The 26,433-nt window shown below is 33.9% G+C and overlaps 6 protein-coding genes and 1 long non-coding RNA gene across 22 annotated transcripts; 5 read left to right on the top strand and 2 right to left on the bottom strand.

Moving 5' to 3' along the window:
* Positions 1-1,690: 1,690 nt before the first annotated feature.
* Positions 1,691-7,822, bottom strand: LOC112792772 (pre-mRNA-processing factor 39-2-like). 15 transcript variants are annotated; one of them, XM_025836130.3, is made up of 14 exons: positions 7,691-7,818; positions 7,488-7,588; positions 6,969-7,198; positions 6,667-6,834; positions 6,116-6,482; positions 5,862-6,005; positions 5,174-5,329; positions 4,948-5,067; positions 4,598-4,678; positions 4,180-4,329; positions 3,675-3,816; positions 2,437-3,509; positions 2,137-2,199; positions 1,691-1,975 (listed from the first exon to the last, which is right to left on the bottom strand). In XM_025836130.3, exons 1-14 carry the CDS (start codon positions 7,716-7,718, stop codon positions 1,880-1,882), a joined length of 2,919 nt encoding a protein of 972 aa, XP_025691915.1. In that variant the 5' UTR covers positions 7,719-7,818; the 3' UTR covers positions 1,691-1,879. The 15 variants fall into 15 exon arrangements, with proteins under 15 accessions (XP_025691915.1, XP_072069439.1, XP_025691910.1 ...); XM_072213338.1 differs by having other exon boundaries at positions 6,116-6,378; positions 6,969-7,086; positions 7,691-7,774; XM_025836125.3 differs by having other exon boundaries at positions 2,437-3,816; positions 7,691-7,822.
* A 502-nt stretch (positions 7,823-8,324) lies between these two features.
* On the top strand, positions 8,325-12,556 carry LOC112792770 (uncharacterized). Of its 2 annotated transcripts, none has more exons than XM_025836124.2 (9): positions 8,325-8,751; positions 8,839-8,973; positions 9,080-9,190; positions 9,467-9,751; positions 10,196-10,395; positions 10,738-11,023; positions 11,187-11,297; positions 11,511-11,702; positions 12,055-12,556. In XM_025836124.2, exons 1-9 carry the CDS (start codon positions 8,443-8,445, stop codon positions 12,412-12,414), a joined length of 1,989 nt encoding a protein of 662 aa, XP_025691909.1. In that variant the 5' UTR covers positions 8,325-8,442; the 3' UTR covers positions 12,415-12,556. The 2 variants fall into 2 exon arrangements, with proteins under 2 accessions (XP_025691909.1, XP_025691908.1); XM_025836123.2 differs by having other exon boundaries at positions 8,329-8,751; positions 10,735-11,023.
* Positions 12,557-12,723: 167 nt separating this feature from the next.
* On the top strand, positions 12,724-13,926 carry LOC112792769 (uncharacterized). Its single transcript, XM_025836122.3, has 2 exons — positions 12,724-13,517; positions 13,598-13,926. The coding sequence occupies exons 1-2, from the start codon at positions 13,302-13,304 to the stop codon at positions 13,709-13,711; spliced, it is 330 nt and encodes a 109-aa protein (XP_025691907.1). The 5' UTR covers positions 12,724-13,301; the 3' UTR covers positions 13,712-13,926.
* Positions 13,927-14,406: 480 nt separating this feature from the next.
* LOC112792767 (membrane protein PM19L-like) lies at positions 14,407-15,913 on the top strand. The gene is made up of 4 exons (XM_025836118.3): positions 14,407-14,843; positions 15,045-15,264; positions 15,381-15,426; positions 15,550-15,913. Exons 1-4 carry the CDS (start codon positions 14,717-14,719, stop codon positions 15,637-15,639), a joined length of 483 nt encoding a protein of 160 aa, XP_025691903.1. The 5' UTR covers positions 14,407-14,716; the 3' UTR covers positions 15,640-15,913.
* A 184-nt stretch (positions 15,914-16,097) lies between these two features.
* LOC112792768 (uncharacterized) lies at positions 16,098-17,366 on the bottom strand. The gene is made up of 2 exons (XM_025836120.3): positions 16,620-17,366; positions 16,098-16,524 (listed from the first exon to the last, which is right to left on the bottom strand). Exons 1-2 carry the CDS (start codon positions 17,004-17,006, stop codon positions 16,435-16,437), a joined length of 477 nt encoding a protein of 158 aa, XP_025691905.1. The 5' UTR covers positions 17,007-17,366; the 3' UTR covers positions 16,098-16,434.
* A 1,277-nt stretch (positions 17,367-18,643) lies between these two features.
* LOC112792766 (SH3 domain-containing protein 3-like) lies at positions 18,644-22,443 on the top strand. Its single transcript, XM_025836117.3, has 10 exons — positions 18,644-18,952; positions 19,103-19,231; positions 19,465-19,534; positions 19,654-19,802; positions 20,189-20,290; positions 20,442-20,639; positions 20,734-20,796; positions 20,930-21,019; positions 21,340-21,414; positions 21,921-22,443. Exons 1-10 carry the CDS (start codon positions 18,893-18,895, stop codon positions 22,038-22,040), a joined length of 1,056 nt encoding a protein of 351 aa, XP_025691902.1. The 5' UTR covers positions 18,644-18,892; the 3' UTR covers positions 22,041-22,443.
* A 1,047-nt stretch (positions 22,444-23,490) lies between these two features.
* LOC112792765 (uncharacterized) lies at positions 23,491-25,189 on the top strand. The gene is made up of 2 exons (XR_003197536.3): positions 23,491-24,056; positions 24,958-25,189. It is a non-coding gene; the product is annotated as an uncharacterized lncRNA (long non-coding RNA).
* Positions 25,190-26,433: the final 1,244 nt, after the last annotated feature.

The raw sequence follows: 26,433 nt of genomic DNA, 5'->3' as shown, positions 1-26,433 counted from the left end.
TTAGGTGATAACCTTTGTTGATGCTATTATTAGAAGAGGTACAATGTTCAGATTGAATTTAACTGTGTGAGAAATCATTTGGCATAGGAACTGAATAGATTTGGGTTAGATATCAAGTTTAAAGAGTTCAATTTGACAATTCATTTGGAGTAGTTTCATTTTGGCCTGCCTTAAGTAGGTTTAAGTATAAATAACCTTTTGCAGACATGATAACGTAATAGGGTACAATGACTTTATTTAATCCATATAACCATACCTTTCTTAAAGGTTTTGTTGTTTGTTCTGCTGCTGATGATTCTGTTATTAAGTGGCTGACTATTGCACAATTGACAATTGTCTGCTATATATCTTGTAAATCTGGGTAAAATAGATTCTGCCATTTTGAACCATTGTATGCAGGTCTATGAAGAAAAGTTGATATATTATGCCGTTAATGGCTGACTGATAGCTTTGTAAATTTGGATTACATAATATTTTGCCAATACTTCATCTTTGTCACCCTATGCAAGGTGATGCCAGTGTGTAAAGTTCCACTTTAAACACATTGCTAGTTCATTTCTTTATATTTAGCACTCAAGTAAGAATTGTTGGATGGACTATTTATATTCATGCAAAATGTACCTAGGTGAATAAAACAAGTTGAAGACAGTGAATTGCTTTATCCATTTTATTCTTGCCTTTTGTTTGATTTTGCTATGTTGAATGCAACGTTGTAAGCTAGTCCATAGTTATTCCATGGATTAGTTCAAAGTTACCAACTGTGCTCCCATTTTTACTTAAACTGGATAGCAACTTCTGATTCTTTTGGTTGTATCTGTAACACTAAAATGGCATGTTCAGCATATGAGCCTTCTACGTTTATAATTTTGATATCTGACTAGACATTTACCCTAATGTAGTGTCTTTAACAAAGAGATGTTGGCAACCGTTTTAAACCGGAAAAGAAGAGGGAGTTAATAAGTTAAAGTGATTAAGGCCATGTTTGGGTATATATATATATATATGGCAAAATAAATACATAAAGCACGAGACTCCTAAAAATCTACTCACTACTATCGTAGAGTTCCCATCTACCACTGCTATGCATAACCAAAAACCAATAATCAAGATGATACAAAATTCTAACAATATCAACAATAAAAGCCAGAAGGTGATGCGGTAGCGGAGGTAGAGGTAGCAACTCGGTAGACGAAGATGGGAAGTTGGAGATGCGGCGGCAAACCAGAAGGTGATGCAAAGGTAAATCCATTTGGCGTCTTCAGTGTCTCTGACTGCCGAGAGAAGGGAGGGATATAAAACACATGGAGAAGGGTGAGAACTGTGGTTCAGTGAATCAGAGATAAGTAGAGGCAAAGTCGAAAATAGATTGAAGATAAAATTATCAAAATAATGGTATATTTGACTAAATTGTTATCTACTATTCACCGTCCATTTATGTGCCCACCGTGTCCGTCAAAATTTTATGGGTCACCATATCTATGTTTTGAATAGAGTAGACACACATCCACTAACGAAACGCTAGCATGTGTTAGAAATCCGTCGCTAAGATTATGAGGTAGTAAAAGACCTTGGTCAATTTCCCTTGTACATGACATTGAACTTATTTCGCGTATATCATGTCAGAAAACCACCTTTTTCTGGCAAAACAGGCATGTAAATTATCATTAAAAAGAACAGCAACTCAACGGGATGGGCAAATCATTCTAACATTTTTCACAAAAAAGAAAAAAAATGTACACATTATAAACGGTTTTCATTTCGTTCCTTTGGTTGGGAGCTACAAATATTCTCACATTCGAATGAAGTGTGGTCTAATTCCTTGCACAGTGAAAACTGAAGTTTAAAACTTAAAAACCAGTCAAACTACATGGAACTATAACTATTCTGGGGTAGATTTTTCTTCGGAATTCAGTGGAACAGGAGAAGAAACCACTCCAGGTTTGCATGCTTGCGGTGATTGTGTTGATTCATGGTCCTGCATCATGAGACGACCCAAATCAGAGATAGGTTATGTTTCGAAGAGCTAGAGATTAAGCCAATTTATGTAGCCAATCAAACCCAAAAAGGAATCCAACGAAGCAAGAACAAACTCTCTCGCCAAGATGCCAAACTACTTTTTTTCGTTATTTTACTCACCTGCGACTGAGCTGTCACCATTGCCAGCCCTTGCTCAGCTACAGGATTGCTACTACTCTGACTCTGCCATTGCAAAGAAACTTCATTAGAAGTTGTCAAAAGAAAGATTATCAACAAAATAACGGACTCAGAAATACTAGATCTGAAAATTGGCTAGAGTTCGGGCTGTTATAATTAAGATATTACCATTCAAGAGAAACTAAAGTGAGAAATGCCAATCACCCTGGGAAATCGCATTCTAATGCGTCATTCATTAGTATGCAAATTACCTAAACCCTATAATTCCAAAATTAATTGTACCTGTCTTGATGGCTGCAGCTGCTGTATATAAACAGGATGATGATCTTGCTGCTGCTGTTGAAAGTTTTGCTGCTGCTGCAGAACCTGCTGTTGCAACTGAGATTGCAATTGTTGCAGTTGCTGTGGTTGAAGATGTCCCAGCTGACTTTGTTGTTGTTGGGACTGTTCTTGCTGAAATGGTGGTTGTTGCGATTGAAGATAATGTTGTTGTAGTTGCAACTGCTGCTGCTGTTGGTAGTAATAGTATTGCCACATCTGGTTATATTCTTGGCTATTTTGCATATATCCATACTGTCCATTGCCTTGCATTGCATGTAATATTTGTGACGGGGCATTGGCTGGTGGTTGAGACTGGGATGAGGAGTTTTGTAAGGGCCAACTATAAGCAACAGTACTTTTAAACTGATTTTGTGCTTGACTGCAATGCTGAACTTGCAATACAGATTGCAAAGAGTAACCTGGTTGTGAAGGCAGTTGCGCTCCCCCTTCAGCTGGATGGATCTGTTGTGGAGTAGGTTGCTGCCTTTGGAAATGTTTCCTATGCATATGTCCACGATTACCATTTTTGGGACCTTTGCGAAATTTTCCAGCATTTTTCATCTGATGCAAGTTTCCACCATGATTTCTCAACAACCGAGGTGGTAGAAGTGGTCTTCTTGCTCTATGGCCTTGCCAGGATGCTGAATATGAACCGTCATCTACTTCAATGCATGTTTGGGCAGACTCGGAATCTTGAGTGCTTACAAGATTGCCTCGGTGTCCCGTACGACCATCAACTACCACCCCTGCAGTATAATCCTCCTCCCGAGACACCATTGGTCCTGAATCATGAATCCTTTCCCGGCTGTTTGGTGACATGCTTTTCTGAGAAAGTGGCTTCAGTTCTTCATGCCCAAGTTCACACTTCCCCTGAGAATAATTATCTACTTTTGGGGATGATTGCAAAGCTTGTGAGCGTTGATTTCCACTAGCTGTTTGATGTAATAAAGTTTCTGATGAAACATCAGATTCATAACTATTTGGTTTGGAATGCTTAGGAACTTTGGCAGGTTCCTCTTTCACTTCCACTAAATCTGCAGATAATATATTTTCAGGATAATTATTTCTTGGTTCCTTGGAATCTGGGAAAGGATATTTTTGTGGTGACATTTTCTCCACTTGGGAATGCAAAGAATCATGCAAGTCAGAACTAGAATCTTTGTATAGCTGATTACATATATCAATGGAAGTCTCCTTACTCCTATCCTGGATCAAATTCAGTGACCTTCTACATTTAGTTGATTGCTGATGTGTATCTGCCCTGGAAGATGCCCGAAACAATTTTATATGCCGATTCCATGCCTTCCTTAAATCATGTATAGTTCCACAATAATCAACAAGCTGGCATTACCATATAAGTGTCAGTATCAAATTAGTAGGCCATTAAATGTTAAATTTTCAAATATTTTATTTTTAATTACTCAATAACATGACAAATTATAAGCTTGTTTTGGGAGGAAAGGTTCTTTATTAATCTAAAAAGAAAAAAGATGTAAGGCAACCAGTTGATTTTTGTTTTTCAAAATTAGCAGCACCCTATTATGCTCAAATACACACTTATTACTAAACAAGCACAAGGTTTCAGCACCGGTTGAATCATCAGAAAAATAAGACAGAGCAACCACCTCATAAGTTGCAATACTCCTATATCATAATGATTAGCTCAATTTTAATTGCGTTGATACTTCATAGGAGATATATAACCTTTAGGTATAAGTTTGATATATCCTCAGCGTCTTCTACACCCAGACCTTGAGATCCATCAGGTCTTGGAGATATTGCTTCTGCAATAATTGTGTCTATTACAGCCATGGACATTGACCCTCCATGCACCATTGAGAACTTTAGCAACTCCTGCAAAATACATCAAAAGAACTGAATTAAAGTTGTCAACACTTGCACTAGGCAAGGGGAAGAAGTCTCATTAGACATACAAGCCAGTAGCAACTAAGTTGTTTCACTCATTGTGACATGACGAGTTTCCCCCAGCTCATTCTAATTAAGAGCAAGTAATTTGAAGTTTTCCATATCTATCTATAAATGCATACTAATGAAAAGTTTCAGCTTAGGTCTCTCCACTTCTACTAGGGTTACATAAATAGTATGGAAAAGATAGACCTACCTCCAGAAGCTGTTTGTTTTGAGGCAAATTCTTTATGCCATCTATCAAGATGTCTCTAGCAGCATCCATGTTGTTTGAACTCTTGAAACGAAGAAAGGAACATGGAAGAAAAAGGATTGGTTAACTACACCTCACATCAGCATGCAAAATGGGAAGGGTCAATATTTACTCTGTTTATGATTATGATATGTTAGCTGCAACAATTTTTCAGGCACTTCATACAGAAAACCTTGTAGCTACTAATTCCTAGTAGAAACTATAGCCTAAAACCTTCATTTACTGCTTTTATAGAATGATGCTTAGCCTTTTAGAATGAAAATTCAACAAAAAATGTTAAATATGCCACGTACCATATATTTTAGGTGAGAGAAATGGACATATAAATTAGGGAGGGCATGCTGTAAATTCTCTTCAGCTACAGCCATCTCTATTGCTTCTTTGTATATACCACAAGCTGACTCCATATTTCCCTGCAATAAAAATTGTAACAGGTAGCGCATGTAGTCATCTTTTCTGTATCAGCTTATCATCAAAGAGTACAGCTTTCTTCAATTGTAGCAAAGGCTGATTGCATACCAAACGTTTCTCCATATTGGCTCTTGATATAACATTCTGCACAAAATCAGAATCTGACTCTTTACCAGTCTGCTGAATATATGCAGCGCGAGCAGCTAAAACATCTCCTATTTGTTCTTTAAACCTGGCATTGAAGAAATGGATTTCTGGTACACTCTGCAATGAACATATGATGGAGCTATGTCAAACCCTAGAGAAGAAAGGAATAAAGCAAGTTTCAGTACAGTATAACCTAGTCATGGATTTAGAATAAAAATAATGGTCTAGGAGCCTAGAATTAGTAAATAAAGATAACAACACTCAACCTAAGATAAATTATACTGAATAAATCTAGGAATACCCATGAAATTGTTACACCATCATTGTTTATCTTCCCCCTTCTAATTCATTAAGCATGGCTTACAATACATGTTGAACTCGACTTCTGAAGTCATAGATTTCACTTCTTCCATTTAACTTATAAATTTCTATTAAAAATTTAGTCTCTGCATCTTAGACATCTAATCCTGCCATTTGACATTGATTCTAATGCTTCATATTTTCATTCTTTAAAAAGCCTTATCTTTTGCAATTGTTTGTCAGACACTTTAGAGATGCTCAGGTAAAAAGAAAAAAGCAGAAGCACATGGAGAGCTGAGCATTAACATGAAATCCAATCAACTAAATAAATGTGGTTTATGAAGAATACCTTCAAATAAATTTCTGTTGCTCGGTCTAGAGAGTAGTTTGCAATTTCTCTTCCTCCCCTGGTTTCCATGAACTCCACATAACGCATCCAGTACTCAGGGTAGTTGGCACACACAATCAAACATCTTTCATAAAGTTTCACAGCCTATGCAGAGTCATAGAAATGGCAGATTGTTTAGCCAGCAATTTTAAGCAATAAATAAATAAAATTAAGAAACTGGCAAATTTTATTGAGAATACTGTGCAGAAAATTACCCAGTCAAAATTCCCTTGAAGTTCAACAAAATCAAGATAATCATGCCAATTCTGCAATTGACTGTCATCCAGTGGCCAGACATGAAAGTAATTTCTCTGTATATTAGCCTCAAAAGGACTAATCTTCAAATCCAAGTCATGAGCCCTTTGATAAAACTGTTCTCCAATGATCCTGTACTTTTTTAGGGCGATGGAACGAGTCAATCCGGCGGATGAATCCATCATATCTTTGATAACACAATAAATCTTGTCATGCTTGCAATCTACAGGAATTTCACCATCAAAACTTGGTTCAGATTGCAATTCCTTTGGGGAACTATCCAGGCTTGCTACACCCCCTTCCAAAAGGTTTAATAACTTTTTAAAACTGGACAAGTATAGAAATAATATCTGATAAGCATACTATTCAGGTATACACACACAGTCGACAAAATCATACACATGTTACAGAAGTACATTCCAACTGCCAGCCATGTCAAGCACATATATGAAGATGATGACCAACAAAGGGGCTTTAAAGACTCAGACATCTTTCACAGAACAAGGCTTACCTATCATAATACTGGTGCAACTTTTTGGTTGGGAACTCAAGAGTCTGGATATAAATGTGAGCAAGAGAAACCCACTGCTGCTGGGAAAACTCAAACTGAATATACTTGTCCCACAACGTATGGCATAAATAGTCCTTCCCAACAAAGGAAACCGCTCTCTTGAACAATCTGGGGGAAAAAACATATCAAGAAAAGCATTTTATTGCTTTCCAGAACAACCAAAAGTTAAGAAGCATTCATGGAGTGTGGAAGCATACTCCACCGAAATCATTTATCCAAACAGCTTCTGTATCAACATTTACCTCCGAACATCAGATGGGTCTTCAAAAGCCGACATGGAGAAGCTACAGTAATCGACCCACATCCCTACTGAATACGTTGCAGCCAAAACAGCTTTTTCAAAGACTTCCAAAACCTTATCTGCAGTGGATAAGCGTGCCATGTGAGCAGCATACTTCCTCCAATACCCAAAACACAATGGGAAGTTGGATAAGAAATTTTCATATGTCAGACATATTTTCTCCATGTCATCCTGCATCAATGTCAAGTTCAAGCTTCTCTGTACATCCTTACATGTTAATTAAATCACAAAATATAGCATTTACAGCTCTGATTCTCAATTTCTCTTTTCACCTAACAAAAAGTCACATGTCATCAACAATGAGAACTAAAACCATCCAACTTCAAACCTTCCTCAAAATCAACCATATGTTTTGTTTAGCTATGCTTATCTAACAAATAACTGATAAATTTTTTCTAAAAAAATATTTAAAAAAAGGTGAGTTCCGAATCTTTGAATTATTGGAATTAAACTTACTTACAGGATAGATTTTCTCAACGTCAGAGATGAGTGAAGTCCATTGTTCGAAATCAAGTGAACCCTCAGATATAAATTCTCGAAGTTTAAGAGCGTCAAAGCAACCTGAGGCGGAAGTACACAGAGAGAGAGAGAGAGAGAGAGAGGAACCATAATGAGATTAACAATTAAATTTGATGAGGGTTAAACAACATTATAATTCCTTACGGGTAGAATCTGTGAGCGTCGCTGCCATGTTCCGATGCCTCTCTTTCCTTTTCTCCCTCCCTGCTACATCAAATTCTTGAAGACAAATGAAAAAGCATATTTGAAAATAAAAAGGTTAATTTTGATGTGAATAATTATAGCAAATATCATTTTTTTATATATTAAAATCAAATTTAAATAAAAATGCTTATAACATACTAATTTTAAAAAGCATGTAATTAAATGATAGAATTACTAAATTGATCTATTTTATTTTCTAAAACTGAATTTGTTTGAAAGGTAAAAAATTAAAATTTATTTAAGAGTTAAATTTTTTTTATTTTGGAACAACTAAAAATAAATGATTTAATTTTTTTTTAATTTTAATTTTAATTTTAATTTTATTTATAAATTAAACCAAGAAAATATAATTTTCAAATTAATTCTCATATTTTTTTATTTAATATGTTAAATATTAAAAATATCCTTATTTATAATTAATAAAATAATTTATCAAAAATAAAATTATAAAAATTATTTTAAATTAAAATATTAAATTATATTTTATTAATATATTATAATCATTTCAAATTATAAAATTAAATTTTAAATAAAAATAAACTTTTTTTTATAAAAAAAAATAGAATTCTTTTCTCTTCCAAAAATAAGTTTAGAGAAGTCTTAGACGGTAGTTTTAGTTGTGACGTGTTTGGCAATTCGGAATTTGCGCTTCGGAATTTGCGCTTGTGTGTGTTTTATCCAGAAGGAGGAGGATGCAGGTTGTGCCATTGCCACTGCCCACTGCCACTCTCAGAACCTCTCAGCGACCATCCAGTGCTCTTCTTCCTTCCCTTCATTTACCTTTCTACCCTTCTTCTCTCCCTACCAACACCACGCGCCTTTTCCTCCCTCCTCTCCATTCCGCCACTGCTACGCCTACACCTACCCAAGAGCCTCTTCTTGACACCCCCACCAATGAATCCACCTTCATCGATATTGGATACATTTCAAGTGTTCATGGTCTTCATGGCGAGCTTCGCGTCAAACCCACCACCGATTTCCCTCAACTCCGCTTCTCCACTGTACCAAAATTCCTTCCTTTTATCATCATTATTATATCATATATTGTTTGTTTATTTATTTATTCATATGTTCGTAGTATTGTGTAGCCCGGGAGAAGATGGTTGAGGCAGAAGGTTTTGAATGCCGAAACCCTTCGAGAGGTCGAGCTTGAGGAAGGTAGAGAGCACCCTGCACTCAAGAGTTGGATACTTAAATTCAAAGGGATTGACTCTGTCGACCAGGTATTTGATTTTTTTACTCACAGGGAAAAATTTCACATGGCGTGTTTCGTTATATCATATTCATATGCATGTTTTCTTGGTCCTGACTAATCAATATGTCACACAGGCTAAGATGCTTATTGGTGCTACGTTGCTTGTCACGGAAGAAGACAAGCCAGACTTAGAGGAGGGTGAATTTTACACTCATGATCTTGTTGGGATGAGAGTTTTTTTGAAGGTTAGTGATAATCATGAATTTTTTCTTGTTATTATTTATTTATTTTGTCAAAATATCAACTGTTTTAACAAAATAAAAGTACCCTTGTGCTATTATTCAGCTGCCTATTTATCGAATTTTAGAGGTCTATTATCACCTTGGTGATTCTAACTGATGAAATCGTAATAGAAATATTAACTTAAGGATGTTTCTGCTTTCATATTTTCGTTACCTAGTTGTTAGTTTTGGTTCCTTAATGCGATATGTTAAGGTGCTGACTGTATTTCTTTCTATCAGGAAAGTAGAGAACTTGTGGGAACTGTTATTAATGTTTTCAATAGTGGAGCCAATGACCTACTACAAGTGTCACTTGATTCGTCTTTTGACATACTTGATAAAAGTGGCAAGCCAAGGTCAGCCGGAACAGAAGCATCTGATCAGCTTGTTTTGGTGCCTTTTGTCGAAGCAATTGTTCCAGATGTTGATATGGAGAGAAGAGAAATGCATATTACGCCCCCGAAAGGACTCCTTGAATTAAACCTACGATATGATGAAAGGTCCAAAAAAGAAAGGCGCCAACTTGTGAGGCACACTTTCCTATACTTTACTGCTAACTTGTTATTCTTGTTGTCTTGTCCTCTTTTTTTTTTTTTTGACAATTATGAAAGTTTTGTAGTTATTGATGATGCTGGATTACCTTTCTTAGTTTCTACCTGTTAATGTTCACTTTGAGATTTGGTTGGTTCATTGGTTATTTTGCTGTGATAGTAAAGCACAATAATCTATCTTTTAGTATAATTTGTCGTACCTTTTTACCACTTGTATGATAACCTGGCCAACAAACTCACATAATTTAACATGTAGTTCTTGGATTTTGATAATGTGCATGTAGCTTTTGGGTTTGAAATTGCATTTTATGTATTATTTTCGGTTTTGATCTAATTATTTGACTGGATGCTTTTACTATGTATAGCTGATGCAAGGATGTTATATAGTATAGATAGTTCACTTTTTGCTATATTTTAGGAATGGAAGGAGAGGAAAAAGTTTTCAAAGCAGCTCATAGCAGTGAAAAAGAAACTTGTTGAAATGGAGCAACAGCATGTATTTCATGGACTTCGATATGGAGAGAAAGAACAGAGGAGATTGCTTAGTGGGCAGATTGTGGATGTCAACTCCAAATTGTTACAGGAGGCTTTACAAAGTCTTGAACAACCAATCAAGAGGTAAGTTAATTTAACAAGAGTTGTTTTGAATTATGACAAGTTCAATCCCATCCTCACAAATAGCAAAAACAGAAACTATGTATTAGCTAACATGACCTTTTATTATTTAATTCACATTAGATGTGTTTGAAGAATTACAATTGTGATGTAACTTTTCATTCTTACTGATGAAAAATGACAGGATACAATAGTATGTCTTATTTAATTATCTTTTCTTTTTTCTTGAACTTTATCCATCATCATTATATTTTTCTATGACTTATATGTCGCCACTTCCCTGTCCCTTATCCCTGCAAAAGAACATTTTGTTATATTTATGCTGTTTTGACTATTTTAAAGCAGATGGAACATGGCTGAGTTGGTCCGCTCCCTAGAAGCAAAGCTTATAAGTTCTCTGGAAATATCGGCAGAATCTTTCGTAGATAGAAGTAAGAAGTTGGTTGGAGATATGAGGATGCAGGAAAAGGGACTTACGCTCATGAGCAAAGGCAAAATGGCTATTGTCCTGCTTTTGAGTGAAATAGAGAATCAGGATTGCATTAGGAACCCTGGCAATGTTGAAACTGAAGCAACTGAAAGTTCACCACTTACCTTGCTCCAAAAGTTACTCTGCAATCATGAAACTTTTGTAAGTTGTTGCAAACTTGCGTTTTATTTTCTTATTTTTGAGGTATTATAGAAATGAAGCTGATTTCTGAGGTATTTGTCCAACTAGGTGAATGTTTTTGGAGTGACTTCACTAAGATATACTACACAACTTCTCTTATCTAATACATTTCCATTTTTTACAGGTCGAAGATCGTGTATCTGTGCCTTTAATTTTGGTCTCTTCAGCAGAACAAATCCAGCCTTTAACAACATTGTTTACAAACAATCATCATTTTGGATTTGACTCTGAAAAGGTTCACATCATGCATGCAAAGGATCTCCTTTAGTTTTTTTGTATTATTATGTCACATATATCTTGAAGTGTGTCGCATTTATTAGTTCCCACTTCTTTTAACATATAAAATGAAATATTATCAAACTAGAATGGAAAATAATAAGAGAGGATAAAGGTATTCTCCAGAAATAATGATAGCAGTTTCAATATCTAATTTATGATTGTTGTGTAGGTATGGTTTTTGGAAGAAGAGAAGCTACCGGTTATTAGCAGTTTGCCGGAAGGAGAGAACAAGTATAAGATCTTGATGAAATCGCCTTGGGAAATACTCCAAGCTCCTGCTGGATCTGGAGCATTTATTAGCTTGTTTTCAAAGCATAACATCATGGATAATCTTATCAACATGGGTGTTGAGTACATTGAGGTTAGGTTCTTTTCTCGCTTCTACTTGCCGAGTAGTTTCGCCATTGAATTCTCTTGGGCTTCATTCCTTTTTCAAACTGGTTTGATGAAGTTCAGATGCTCAATCATTGATAGCCTTTGAATTTCTCTGGGTTTTCCTATTTCAAATGACGGTCCTGGAGATTTCATACGACTTGCTTCTGTTAGTTACATAATATATCAAAATTAAACATTTTGCAATCAGTATTTGATAAGGACTTTAATTCCATATTTTGTGTGATTCATAAGCTTACATATTTGGAAACAATAGCTATGTTTCATTGTTAAAATGGTATATGTTTTCCCTGATTCATGTGTCTTGAACGTTCTTGAAGGTATGCTGTCCAAGTGGAAGAATTGCTGGTGGCAACTCTCTACTACTTGGGTTGGTTAGATCAAGGGGAGCCAATATTGGGATACAAATTTCACATGCAAATGCAGATGCACTAGCGGATTCGGATAAAAATGTTGACATGATATTCTCCGTGGATTTTGTGAATAAGTTATTGAAGGAGAGCAACATACTCCAGTTTGATGCAACAGAAAAGGCAAATTCCTATGTTGAGAAGGTTGACAAAGAGTGGGTTACTGTCACATCGTCCACCCCCAACTCATTTGAGCTATCGTGTAATATATATAGTTCCTTAAACGCGTGTCCTTTGGACAAGGTTTGTGTACTGCAGGTTAGAGAATAGGGTAGATGAAAACATATTTGTTTTGCACGTATATAATGAATAACAGGAAAGGGTATTTGTGTAAAAGACGTCAAAACCGGTAGCTAATAGTGTTATAGCAAAATAAAGAGAATCGCCTGCTCTGTTGGAGGGGTAATGAAAATGTGTTCTGAAGTTGATTTCCGCTACCAGACTCGAGGTTTTGGTGCTTCTTGGCCAGGACAGAAGCGGATAACTCTTACATGAACACTTAAGTTCTATGGTAAAATAAAACTAAATACATGTAAAATTCTCTCTCATTTGGTTGAGACATATAAGTTCCTTTGATAGACTAAGGATTTTGTTAGGTGAATTTTGAAGAAAAGATATTTTTGTGTGTTTTTTTTTAAATATTTTATAAAAAAAAAGTAAAAATAATTTTGTTTGGGCCTATTTTTGAAAAAAAATCTTTAAATGATATTTTTTTAAATATTTTTTATAAAAATAAAAGTGATTTTATGTTTGGATATCTTATGTAAAAAAAATTTTTTATCTATTAATTATGTTTGGATAAAATAAGATAAAAATATTTTTTTGTTCATTTATTATGTAAAAAATATTTTTTAAAAAAAAAATTTAAAAAAAAATATAAATTGTAACTTTTAAAAAAAGATATTTTTTAATTTTTTTAATACTTTTACTTTTATTATTACAAAAAAATAAAAAAATATTTTTCATTAAAAAAAAATTTATCGATCTAATGAAACTCAACCAAAGTAACGAAATCCAAAAGAAGGATTTTTGGTTGGATGAATGAATGGGCCTGAAGCTCAAATAAAACGTGATGGCCCGACCCAATGTAGTTACGAAAACCCAGGAATTGTTGTTTGAGGGGAAAACGGTGGCGAGGAGAGGTTTGATGAGAGGAAATGGGATCCCAAACGGCCAAGATCTATCGCGATCTTGCGAGAGCTGTGAAGAAACATATTGTGAATGGGAAGGAACACACCAATCCCCACTTTCTAGATTTCGTATCGTCTGAGTTCCATAAGAACCCTAATCTGCTTGATACTGCAGCTCTTGAGCAGAAATTAAAGCTTGCGCGCGATTACACTCTCATGCTTAACAGTGTCCACCATCACAAGGTATCTATCTATTTATATATACATAAATACATACATATATGTATTATCCCTGATTTCATTCATGTTTTTCGTGTTTTCAGGAATTGTTGTTCTCCTACAATATAGCGGTGGATAGGTCAGATGAAGTGAGAAGAACTCTTGGAAAATCTGCTGCCAGCGTCGGTCTTCGCCTCCCTGAGGTTTATCAGCCTTGATCATCATTGCTACTCTTAGTTCAATTTTGCATCCATGGAATCAATCATAAATTAGGTCACCTGAACTCATTAGCAAATTTTAGATGCTTGACACAATTCATCTATGTACTGGCTTTGGATATTGTTGCATTTTGGAATAATACAGGCTTATATGGAACGATTGAACGATTGAATTGTTATCAAGTCAAATACAATGAATTAAGAAACTTGTTTTCTGTCTCAAGCCTTAGGACATGTAGATCCGTTGAAACGTTGCGAGAACAATGTGATTTCATTTGAGGATATGCGAGGCGAGTGTGAATAACATACGGATTCTTTAGTTCTTTATTATTAATTAAATGATCAAAACGTAAGGTGCTCCATCGTGTAACTTTCTACTTGTTTCAAAGTAATTACTTTATCGTAGAACATTTTTCTTGAAAATGATTTTATCTTAGTATTTCACTTTCAGTCCGTGCAAAAGGTTTAGTTAAGATACATCAGATTGTGGAAGAAATCATCTTATACCGATAACTTTTATTCTAAATGAATTGCTTTAATATATAAGATAATTCAAGTGAAAAGAGCTATTGGGATTTGGGACCGTTGTACTGTGAATGAGAAGAGTCTACTAGTGGAAACGAATATCTCTTTCCCCAGCCAACAAACAAGCACTTAGCTGTTTATACAAGGTATATTATGGTTAAACAAATCTTAGAAAATGCATGGCAAGTAAGAATAACGCATATTTGCCATTGCCTTGAATGTGAAGTATGATGCATCATCATCTTTACAACCTTGAATGAAGAGCTTTTGAACTATCGGCAAGAAAAGAACCCCAACGTTCTTTTCATCCATTTCTCATTGGGAAGTCATTGCTATATATAAAACTATCACTTGCACAAGAAAGCACATGCATATCCTTGTTCTGGTATTAGAGACATTATTCATTCACTACATTTTACCTTCTTGAAGTCCCCTAGTGTTTTCCTTTATCCACTCTTATCCAACACCACATAGTGCAAGATGGCCAATGAGCAAATGAAGCCTATTGCCACCCTTCTTTTGTTGCTGAACTTCTGCATGTATGTCATAATTTTGGGCATTGGTGGATGGGCCATGAATAGAGCAATAGATCATGGTTTTATCATAGGTAAAAATAAAACAAAACTATAGTTATATTTTCAGGAATGATTCTTTCGCGTGAAAAGTTTACATAACCTTATCAATAGATATTTATTTAGGTCCCATTCTTGATTCCACCTTCTTGATCATTCACCTTATTTCCTATGCAATAGCTAAGCTTTTCTGTGTGTTTCTTCAGCATGCTAATGTTGTAAAGAGATTGTTGCAGGTCCAGAATTGGCACTACCAGCTCAATTTTCACCCATATACTTCCCTATGGGAAATGCTGCCACTGGCTTCTTTGTAACATTTGCTTTGCTTGCTGGAGTAGTTGGTGCTGCATCAACGATTTCAGGATTCAATCATATTCGTTCATGGACTTCTGAGAGCTTGCCATCTGCAGCTTCAGTTGCTACCATTGCTTGGACCCTTACACTCTTGGCCATGGGGTAATCCATCCTCTATGAACTCCCTGACTTCTTTTTTTTTTATTCTTTTAGCAAATTATTTTGACTCTCTAGTTACTTGTGATTCTATTGCTCTAACTCTGATTTATTTTCTGCAGCTTTGCATGCAAAGAGATTGAGCTTCAAATCAGAAATGCACGCTTGGTAAGACAGGGAAACTTCATATACAAAATTTTCTATGAACTTTCTTATATTCTTGTATACTTTTAAGTGCTTTGCTTTTTCCTCTTTACATCAACTCTAATCTGAAATATCAATTTTTTGCAGAGAACAATGGAGGCTTTTCTAATTATCCTGTCAGCCACACAACTTTTCTACATTGCTGCTATTCATGGTGCTGCTGCATACAGGAGATGAACTTGAAACTTGACAAAAGTTCTTTTTGTTGAGCATGAGGGAATGAATTTGTGTCTGCGTGCGTGCGTGCTTTTTTTTTTGGCGTATTCTTTTCCTTCATCTTTATTCTTTGGTTTATTTTATTTTATTTTTCCTGTTTCTCTAATTAAGACTTCCAATTTGCAAGACATCAATTAAGAATTGGCAGATTGTGTTGGGATTTGAAATCAATGGTTGGATTTGTACAAACTATGAATTAAGAATAATAAATCATGTTCAAAGCATTGAAGGAGAACACTATCTTATACCCTTCTATTTTCCTTCTAACTTTCTTCAGTAACTCATTCGAGCAATTATGGGTTATTTAGCCGTAATCATTGATCGTGGAAAATCTCATAAACTGCTCTAAAGTGCCAAGAACATTAGAAAACTGACAAGTTAAATATAAATGCAAGAGTTAAATTGAATATCCTTCTAGATACTTTCTGAAAGGTCATGTATCTTTATTGATTTAAAGAACACTGACAAGTTTCCTAACACGAAATGCACAGAATCCCACAGGATGGAATTATTCCGCATTCATTGCTAGTGGATGATTGTAAACAAATGCCAGAAGGCATAAAAGAATAAAAAAAAAAAAATCTTTATAAGAATCACAAATACAGAAAACGAAAAATAAAATCTCATATGGATTATAGTTAGGCCTCAATGCTCAATATTATAGAATACAATTTAGAAAGGAATATCACAAAATTTTTGGACGAAGTCCTTTGAATTCTTCATATGTTAGATCCATCGGTTGAGATCCTCATGAACTCATCGATCCGAGGCTTGCAGAACCTCAAACAATCCACAGCAACTCCACCAGGAGGTCTTTTGAATCATCTGTATAGATGCTACAAGTGGCTGCATGTCAATTCAGCAAAGGAAAATTATATTTAAATGAACTATAATTTGATAATTTTCTTATGAGGCTTATATAGGTGAGAAAAGTGCAAAACCTGATTTTCAGAGCATGCTGGATTCTTGGAATCATCAGAATGTTCTTCATTATCATATTCATTTGTCTTAGGTTCCTCCGAACTTATATTTTCAGCCTCAGAACTCTCATTGGATTGCGAATCGCTCTCTATCACAATAGCACAAGCCTCCTCCTCCTCATTTCCTTCTTTGACTTGATCATTGTTAACATTGCTAGATTCTTGTTTCATGGACTCAGCATCGGAGGCAGGTTGTCGAGCATTTTCATGATGTGTAGGTGAATCTCCATTTTGAATATCTTGGGATTTCAATTCACCATTCCCTAGAGGTGGAGAGTTGATAATGGCGTTATCCTGTGCCTTCTTTTTCTTGGCAGCAGCCCTTCTTCTCTTAGAAGCTGATGGCATGATTGTGATGGTGGGGTTTTCCTTCTCTCTCTGTCTCTCTCTGTGGTGTTTGTGGGAACTCTAAAAGCCACAAACTTGGAACAGAGAGAGAGAGAGGTGTTTGTGGGAACTCTAAAAGCCACAAACTTGGAACAGAGAGAGAGAGAGAGAGAGAGATAAGAGACTCAAATATACAACAATGAAGAAAACAAATTTGTATATAAACTTGAGTTTATATGAACACAAGAATGGGATCCGCCAATCAATATTTGATGTGTTATCGTACACTATCTAGCTGGAGCTTCCCTTGAATGAATTGAAATCTTTCCTAATAATAACAGAATATAATATAGGACAAGATTCAAACATAGTTACAAGGTTGTCCTCCAGTTTACCTTTGCTAATAATAAGTATAATGTGCTATTTTGCCCTTTTTTTTAATTAGAATTTGAATAAATTACTAATTGCACTCATTTTCCATTTTTTTTAAAAGAGAAGATTTAATTCCATTGTAAACCTGCTGGTCCAGTCGTTGCTTCTGTTGGCCATGAAGTAAGCGATGGGTTTTTCTTTTCTTTTGGTAGACTAAGAGTAAGGAAATTTAAGTTCAAGTTATGGTTACTTGTTAAATTATGACTTGGTTTTTATAGTTTATCAAATTTTTAATTAGGTCTTTATACTTTTTTTTTAATTGAGTTTTACATTATTTTTAATTTTGTAATTAGTTTTTTTTTATAAAAACGTTAAAATTAACAGAATATTTTTTTAAAAAAATATATAGTTAAAGATTTAGTTAGATTCTTAATTGTAAATACTTTCAATTTGTAAAAAAAATATTTATTTAATTCTAATATTTTTACATTAAAAAAAATTTAATATAAAATTAAAAATAATATAAAAATCTAACTTAAAAAAATATAAAAACTAATAGAATAATTAAACCTTAAATTATTCCATCTATAAATTTTTGAAATATTAGTCATTTTCATTCTTTTAAATTCTAGTTGCTTTCGCTATAAATAAGAGAGTGTAATGAGTTAGCATTAGACTTGCTAGAAAGGTGGTGGAAAAAGGGTATACAATATTTAGAAACAAAGAAATATAATGTGGCGTTCATGAAAAATTGACTTAAAAGTAAAATGTCATGATGCTTTGTATACAAGATTCAGTTATATAACCGTTATCCTCTTATTGTGTTACCAATATTGTTAGTTGCAATTTGCAAATCTTGAAATAGATGTATTTGCATCTTTTAGCGTTTATATAAAATAAAATATAAATAATTACTAATATTAGTTCGGATGTATTTAACTATTACTAATATTTGCATTTTCATTTTTTCTTACTATATTATACTAATTTATTTTTTTTAAATGTATTAACATAGTCCCTATTTTTTTCATCGATTTAATCCTTAAAAAAAACCATATATAATGTCCCTTATTTGATATCACATATATTTTTAATAAGCTAAATATATTATTTTTTATTCAATCCAAAAAGTAAAAACGATAGTTATTTTAAAATAGAAGAAGTAATAAAAATTTATTTAGAAATCAAATTATATTTTAAAGAACATATTTTTTATTCTAATTTATTTTCATAAAAATAATAATTGAAATATTGATATTATTATATTAAAAATAAAATTTTCTTTTGAGACAGGTTTGATTGAAAAAGAGGAACACAAAGAGGATAGTAGATAGCTATGCTACAGTCAAAATCAAATACTAAACCCCTCCAATCAACATTACATTATTACAAATTTACAATATTACATACACTCTTTAATTTATTTAATTAAAATCGTTTGTGAAAAGAAACAACATTTGAGCTTCTCTTACATTAGATCTCATCTTATTCATACTTTGATTGTTGTTATTGGCGACTCTCTTTCTTCTTCTGCCATGGACGCTCTGAGGAAACAGGCCACCAAGTTTAGGGACCAAGTTGCCAAACAACAGCAGGTACCGTTCTTCCCTTACCCACCCATTTCCCAAGATTGTATCTTTCTGTGTTCTTCTTCAATTATCCTTCATTTTCTTCTCAAATCTTTATCTGGGTATGCCCAAGATTTCACAAGAAGTTAAATTTTAATGGTTTTTTTTTTTCTCCAGTTTCACGGTTTAATAAAGCAGTTCAGCAGCAGCGGATATGAGAGCTCAGATGTTGTTGTCATTGATGAGGTTGAAATGCAGAGACATCAACAACTTGAAAGGCTCTATAGGGCCACTCGTTCTGGCAAGGTATAAATAAAGATCACCTTTTTCTCAATTCTTTGGGGTAACCATTGCTAGTTCTGATATGTTTGAGCAGCATGGGCTTTCCCACTTTATAAGCTTAATCTAGTTGTGTGGATATGTATTTTAGGTAATGTGTAAGAAAAAAAAAAAAGGAAGGATGTTATTGTCAGTGATTTGCCTCCATTTTCTTTTTTTCTTCTTTTAATTGATGTGTGTGGAACTATCTTCTCAATCAGGACTTCCAGAAGGAAATTGTTAAAGCGGCAGAAACATTTACAGCCATAGGTTTTAAGCATATTGAAGCAGGTGAGAAATTAGTTTTTGTTTCTCTTTTTCCCCTGAAAAATTTACTTTAGTCTCACGAGACATTATAATTTACAAGGTATTTTGGAATAATGCTTATCAACAATATCTGTGGTAGACAGGAACAAAACTTTCTGAGGATTGCTGTAAATATGGAGCAGAGAACAACAACACTGACAACATATTGGCCAAGGCAGCATCAGTATATGGTGATGCTCGCAAACATGTAGAAAAGGAGCAAGATGAATTAAATCGGCTTTTATCTTCCCAGGTTGGCTTTTGATACCTTGTGCAGTTGTACAAGATGAAATTGAACCCCTAACCTAACATTAAGCCTCAAATAGGTCATGCTAGCCAGTTTTGAGCATAGAATTTCCATTTTTTCCCCCTAAATAAGTCAAATATGAGTAAATTTCATTGATCTCTCCCTTTCAAAGCACAAAGGGTAGCCCACTATTTTACTATTTTTACTTTTCATCAAATGCATATGCCACTCCTTTTGCCCTTCCCACATGTGTATGTTTTGGTACTATATCAAGATCTCTATGGAAAATTGCATACTTTGGAATTTGTGAGGGAGATCTATGTAATTTATTATTTACACTCTTTTTAAATGTATGAGGAGAGTATTGTGAATATGTTGATTTCAATTTCCAGGTTTTGGATCCTTTGAGATCAATGGTCAATGGTGCACCTTTGGAGGATGCTCGCCATCTTGCTCAACGGTATAGTAAGATGAGGCAAGAAGCGGAGACCATGGTAAGCCAAAATTTGAAATAGATTAGTAATCCCTACACCAGGTCAAATACTAGTACGAGTATATAGTTTATCATCGTTCTGCTATATCATTCACTTCATTATTTGGTGTTCCTATGGATTTCTTTTTAATTTGTGTGTTAAATTCGGTTAGAGGGAGGAAATTTCTAGAAGACAAGCACGGATTAGGGAATCTCCTACTGCTGAACAAGTTGCAAAACTCCATGCTACTGAAGCAAAGATGCAAGAGCTGAAAGCAAACATGGCAATTCTGGGTAAAGAAGCTGCAGCTGCACTGGCAGCTGTTGAGGCACAGCAGCAGAGACTGACATTTCAAAGGCTCGTTGCTATGGTATGATAAGACGTGACTGTTATTATACCAATCGATGCCGAGGTGGGAAATATTTTGGCCTTTTATATCAAAGATTTTGTTTATGATTTTATAGGTTGAAGGAGAAAAGACCTTTCATTTAAGAGTTGGTGCTATTCTAAGTGAAATTGAAGCTGAGGTGAGAACTGGCTGTGCAGAAGTTTTAAGTTTTCATAATTAATTTTCATATATTCCTATTTCTTATTGGCTCTACGACTTGTTGTCATTCTCTTAGTAGCAATGAATTTTCATAACTTAGAATTTTTTCTCAGATGGTCTCAGAGAGACAGAAGAAAGAATCTGCCCCTCCAGTGGTTATACCCGAGAATGGCACAGAGAAAACAATGTACTTCTTGGCTGAAGTATGCTAATTATTCCTATCATTTCTCTCTATTTCATTTCCTCGTTTCTAATTGCTTAACATATTGAAAACTGATTAATTACTTCAGTCATGGAAATCAAACATTACCATGAAAATCTGGCTTACTTATTATTACATTACCGAAATAGAAACTAGAACTATTGAGCATTAATAAAAATTTGTGGCATGTGATATCACAAAACAATGAGTAAATCCCCATTGTGGTTCTTGAATTTTTATTTTATTTTAATTTTGTTTTTGAAGTATCAATTTGATTCTTGAGGATTGATTTGATGTCACTAACATTTAATAATCTTGAAGGCAATGCATTCTTTTAGTGCTGAATCAGAAAAGGAGTTGAGCTTTTCAAAGGGTGATTTCATTGTTGTGCGAAAGGTTTGTTTTCTCAGTTAATGTCATTGTACTGTTATACTTTGTTTTCTATGTGAATATCCTCAAACATGCCAGGTGGCAAGCTACTAAACGAGTTTGGTATTCTCTCAGCGACTACTTACATTTAGCTTAAATAGGTTCCTTTCATATTGGCTACTCTCATTTCTGTGAGATTCTAGTTCCAGAGCTGCTGAAATACTTACATTAGATGGGAAGTTTGTTAGTTTGATACCTTCACAAGTTATCCATTTCTCAAGGGATCTCAAGGGCAAAAAGGGTCAAACGAAAGCAGAATAAAGATGTATTTTTTATTTTTTATTTTCCTATAAACTGCTCTGCATAGTGAAATATCATTTATCCATTTCTCATTTTGTGAGATTAATTCTCTACTATTGTCGACAATTGTTTCCTACTACTTTCTTAATGAAATTTGTTTCAGTAAGTGAATTTAAATCTCTCACTTTTTCTGGTTCTCATTGTTCACCAAAGTTTTATATGTTTATCATCAGGTAATCCCATCCGGGTGGTCAGAAGGTGAATGCAACGGCAGAGCAGGGTGGTTTCCGTCAGCATACGTCGAGAAACGACAAAGAATACCCTCCACAAACTTGGCTGGTGAAGTTTACTAGTTTCTCCTTCTTGTGCCAAGCCATTCTTTGCTTTGTTTCCAATATATAGTTCAGCACCCAATTGTCCAAAGAAGACAAAGCAAAATTGGATGCAGGTTGAGGTTCCTGTTCCTACTGCCTAAATGTGAAGTGATTGATTCTAAGTGTTAATTTTTAGTTATTACAACAGAAAAGGGTAATTTATATGTAACCTATCCTCTTTCAAAGTTGGACAAAGCGGTGGTGCTTAAAGTTGATTCATTTTTCTTTTCTGGTGGGGTGACAGACACTACTTTACCTTTTCTTTTTTTACCTTTTGTAATTGATTTGGGTAACATATGTGTCTTTATTGATAATCATGTCTGGATCTTGCTAATGATATTGGTAGAACAAGGATCATAGGATTGCTGGATTGTGTTTCTAATGATAAGGTAAGCCTAATAGCATATTTGGATAGGGATGTCTGATTTTGGTATTAACAAAATTTGGTTTTAATCAGCAAAGAGAGAATTGGCCGAAAGTGGCAAACAGTTTCTTTGGGGCCAACATGATCCTAGGTTCAATCAACCAAGACCCTTCTATGCTTTCTCTTGGCAAAATTTTTGTCTTACTTAGATTCCATGATTCCATCACCCTAATTTACATAAAAATTGTATTTGTATTCAAATATTACTTAAGAATATATTTCGACAGAAAAAGAATATACTAAAATCTGAAAATGAGTATAAATGTAAATGAAAAATAATAAATGTGCGCTTGAGAATAATAATAATAAATAACTGAAAAACCATTCCGTGTATAGTGTAATTTAAGAAAACTTGCAAAAGAGGTGAATCTTTTATTAAGGATTTTCTTAACCACAATTAATGTGTGGTTTTATTTGAAATTTAAATACTCAATTGGAAATAAGATTATTTTTAAAAAGGAAAAGTATAGGTAAACAATGAAAATATTAAACAATGTGAACAATAGATATATCGGATGTTTATTTCACTAAGTGTACGGATGGTTATTTTAATATTAAAATTTAGATGGTTAATTTGGAGGTGTAGTGTGTTTTTATTTGATTGGTGGTTATTTATGTTGTTCAAAATGATTATTGTTTATCTAGCACTCTCCTTTTAAAAATCATGTTTATACATATCTCTCATTTTTAAACTTAAAAGATGAAACCCTTAATTCGAAGTGTTATTCAATATGATAAAGCATATTTTATAATATGTAATATTTTGAATAATAACTTAAAATTTTTAGTGTATAAAGCTAATGAATTTTAAGAAAGCAATAAACATATAATTAGAAAATTTAATGTAAAAATTATGAATTTTATGTAAGATATTGTTAAAAAAATAGTTTGATGGTTACATATGAAATTCATTAAAAAGAATTAGATATTGTTAGTTAATTATAAAAGAATTGAATTTCTTATTTGATATAGTATAAATAGATTTTGTGATTGATAGAGGTGACTGGCGACATTACTAAAATGTGAAATATGTTTGGGACAATGAACTCAGCAGCAAGATGCACGAGTCATCATAGTACAGTGCCCATGGAACTGGAATTATGTAACCGTTATAGATATCACAACACACAACAACAACAACAACAACGAAAGGTGGTGTCTCATGACTCATGTCATCTATGCTATCTCTGCCTTTTCATTTTCAAAACCAAACCAAACACATTGCCTCGATTTCCTCAAAAAAAAAAAGAAGAGAAAGGAACAACCCCTCTCTCTCTCTCTCTTTCTCTCTCTCTCTCTCTCTCTCTCTCTCTGCTGTGTTGTGTTTTCACTGTTTCTCTCTCTTTCTCTTTCTCTTTCTCTCCCTGGCTGGCTATATAATAAGTGTCAGGTTCCATTCTTCACTTGTTTGTGGTCTCAGCTAAGCTAAGCTTTCCTCTCTTTGCGCCAATTTCACTATTTTCATATTAAATGCACTCTCAAGAACCACAACCCCACTGCTGTTTCTATTCCTATGGCATTTTCCATTTCTCTCTCACCCATCTCCTCTTCATATGGTTTCTCCTACAAAGGTACCGTTTTTTTAACACCCATCTTCCTTTCTTCTCTTTTTTCCCCTTTTCAGTTCCTTGTTGCTTTTGGGGTGCTTGGAGATTTCTTCTCAAGAGGTTTTGATGGTCAAGCTAGAAACTTTTTTCTTTTCTTTTCAAATGATGTAATAAAAAAGCTTCTTTTTTTTATGTTTATGACAAGCATTGTTTCTGTGGTTCGAAGAATCTCATGAGATTAGTAGTTTAGTTCTACTTATTTAGTCATTAATTCTTGTATCTAACGCATGCATTTTTGTGTCTATGGAGTTATTCTACTTTATTGCTAGGGTCCTTCTCTGAGTAGTAGTAATAAATGAATGGAAATCGCTTTCACTTTTTAGGGTGTGAGATGCAGCAACTTTAAGTCTATTAACATATACGAAGCTTAAAGACAAATAGACAATTCAGCATTTTGAAATTTCTCATAATGGATGATGGAAACTGGTGAGAAGAATATTAATTAATTGATTCAGTGTTTCACTGTTATGCCTTTTGGGGTTAATATGTATAGTGTTTTCATTCATGATGTTCCCTCTAGAAGAGTTCATGAATTTGGCAACTGCTATATTTTGCCCATACTTCCATAAAGATTTTGCTTACACATTAAAATAAATACCAAAGATTTTGCTTATACTAGTACTTTCAGTTGTTGGGAAATTAGTAGTGCAATTAAACTAGGGAGCAACTGAATAGTATTCTTTAGCTATAAGAATGATACTGGTCTCAAAATTGTAGTAGATACAGCACTAAAACTTCATAAAATTAAATTGCAAACACACATGTAATTGTTGAATCAGTGAAGCTTCCTTGTCTGGCTTTGGTTTCTTTGCCCTGCCATTGGTTCATGTATGAACATTTGACTTAACTTTTAATGCATTTTCAGGTTTGGAAAGATTAATGGTGGCATTGCTTGAAGGGATTGGAATCATGGGTTAAACCCTTGAGTTTGAAATAGGGAATGAAGCCATTGGTCCTGGTAGTTTAATTAATTAATTAATTAAGATGTATTATATATTGAGTTCTCAATTTATATATATTATTATTTGATGTAGCAGGGAATTATCATTTGTTCTACATCAATTTGCTATAAATAGTGAACTCTCTTAACTTTTTCATCATCATTCCATCATTACAAAGCTAGCACACTAAGCTAGGTGTATGCAAATGCTAGTTACTAGCACCAAAGCCTCCATTAATTTGCGTATCTTATCAAGTGATGTCCAAATGTTAATGCTATCAACACATAAAAATCAAACCAAATTAAATCTCTTGTAATCTTCTGTCATTTGCATTGAGACCTAGAGTTTGCCAACTTGTAATAAGCTCTGAATGGAGCAAAAGACCAATTGACTCTTGTGCACAACATAGACTCTAGTATAGCCTCATTGCCTGGTTGCTTGGAAATCAAACTCCCCTTGCTTCTAGTTGTTGAACACTAATTTGGATCCAAATTAATCCATTCATCAAATCCAATCCAATCCGAAAATCAATTAAAACCGCACTAATTTGGATTTGATTGAATTCTATTTTTTGCAAACTGCTAGATCGGATCGGATTTCGAATCTATTTTTCATAACCGATCCAATTCAAACCGCACAATATACTCTAATATTATTATTTTATTATTATATTTACAATCATATTTATAACATGTTCAATTTGTTATATATTTTTATACTACGCATGTATTATTATTATAATTTTATTTTTATTGTTATGTTATCGTTGGTTTTTAAGATATTGTTGAGACTTGTTATATCATTATTGATTGGGCTTTTTTTTCAGAAATAAAATAAAAAAATTCATTTCTCCAAACACCATTTTGAACTTTAATTCCCAGATACGATTTTTTTTAGAGCAAGTTTGCCTCACCCACGACGAACTTTATAAAAATTAGAGTTTGTCTTAGCCTGGCGAACTCCCTTTCAAATATTTTAAACCCACGTTTTTAATCTATTATCATCATCTCCAAATAGTATATAGATCTACAAACAGTATATAAGAGTACACAAAAATACATAAACAATAAGCATGGTTTCTTCAAAAAAAATTTAATTATAAATTAAAAAAATAATGACAATGGCAACTATTATCATCATTTCCAGAAATACACAAGTACACTGGAATAAACCATATTCAATAAGAATTTTTTGTAATTATAAGACGGAATTTATTTTGCAAAGAACACAGCAAAATATTAGCAAATTGCATATTCCATTGCATACATATCATCGCTTTAAATTTGCAAAGAGAACACAGCAAACATATACATATCTTGGAAGAACAGTGAAATACAAGGGCCGCAGCCATACATGGGAACTTCCCTTTTGCAATCCATGTTTCAATGGAAATTGTAACA

The sequence above is a fragment of the Arachis hypogaea genome, chromosome 13 (assembly GCF_003086295.3).
Source record: "Arachis hypogaea cultivar Tifrunner chromosome 13, arahy.Tifrunner.gnm2.J5K5, whole genome shotgun sequence".
In the NCBI taxonomy this organism is placed as follows: domain Eukaryota; kingdom Viridiplantae; phylum Streptophyta; class Magnoliopsida; order Fabales; family Fabaceae; genus Arachis; species Arachis hypogaea.
Note: the sequence above shows the minus strand (reverse complement) of the source record. Positions and strands in the feature narration are given on the sequence as shown.

Bases quoted from the DNA above. Each gene is read 5' to 3' on its own strand.
- LOC112792772 (XM_025836125.3), bottom strand. From the start codon at position 7,718: ATGGCAGCGACGCTCACAGATTCTACCC. The intron at 7,199-7,487 runs GTAAGTAAGTTT...ACATTGATGCAG, and splicing joins ACGTTGAGAAAATCTATCCT to GATGACATGGAGAAAATATG. The intron at 6,483-6,666 runs GTAAGCCTTGTT...ATACTTGTCCAG, and splicing joins TTGCACCAGTATTATGATAG to TTTTAAAAAGTTATTAAACC.
- LOC112792770 (XM_025836123.2), top strand. From the start codon at position 8,443: ATGCAGGTTGTGCCATTGCCACTGCCCACTGCCACTCTCAGAACCTCT. The intron at 9,191-9,466 runs GTTAGTGATAAT...TCTTTCTATCAG, and splicing joins GGATGAGAGTTTTTTTGAAG to GAAAGTAGAGAACTTGTGGG. The intron at 9,752-10,195 runs GTGAGGCACACT...GCTATATTTTAG, and splicing joins AAAAAGAAAGGCGCCAACTT to GAATGGAAGGAGAGGAAAAA.
- LOC112792769 (XM_025836122.3), top strand. From the start codon at position 13,302: ATGGGATCCCAAACGGCCAAGATCTATCGCGATCTTGCGAGAGCTGTG. The intron at 13,518-13,597 runs GTATCTATCTAT...TCGTGTTTTCAG, and splicing joins ACAGTGTCCACCATCACAAG to GAATTGTTGTTCTCCTACAA.
- LOC112792767 (XM_025836118.3), top strand. From the start codon at position 14,717: ATGGCCAATGAGCAAATGAAGCCTATTGCCACCCTTCTTTTGTTGCTG. The intron at 14,844-15,044 runs GTAAAAATAAAA...AGATTGTTGCAG, and splicing joins AGATCATGGTTTTATCATAG to GTCCAGAATTGGCACTACCA. The intron at 15,265-15,380 runs GTAATCCATCCT...TATTTTCTGCAG, and splicing joins CTTACACTCTTGGCCATGGG to CTTTGCATGCAAAGAGATTG.
- LOC112792768 (XM_025836120.3), bottom strand. From the start codon at position 17,006: ATGCCATCAGCTTCTAAGAGAAGAAGGGCTGCTGCCAAGAAAAAGAAG. The intron at 16,525-16,619 runs GTTTTGCACTTT...ATTGACATGCAG, and splicing joins CAGCATGCTCTGAAAATCAG to CCACTTGTAGCATCTATACA.
- LOC112792766 (XM_025836117.3), top strand. From the start codon at position 18,893: ATGGACGCTCTGAGGAAACAGGCCACCAAGTTTAGGGACCAAGTTGCC. The intron at 20,291-20,441 runs GTAAGCCAAAAT...AAATTCGGTTAG, and splicing joins GGCAAGAAGCGGAGACCATG to AGGGAGGAAATTTCTAGAAG. The intron at 21,415-21,920 runs GTTTGTTTTCTC...GTTTATCATCAG, and splicing joins ATTTCATTGTTGTGCGAAAG to GTAATCCCATCCGGGTGGTC.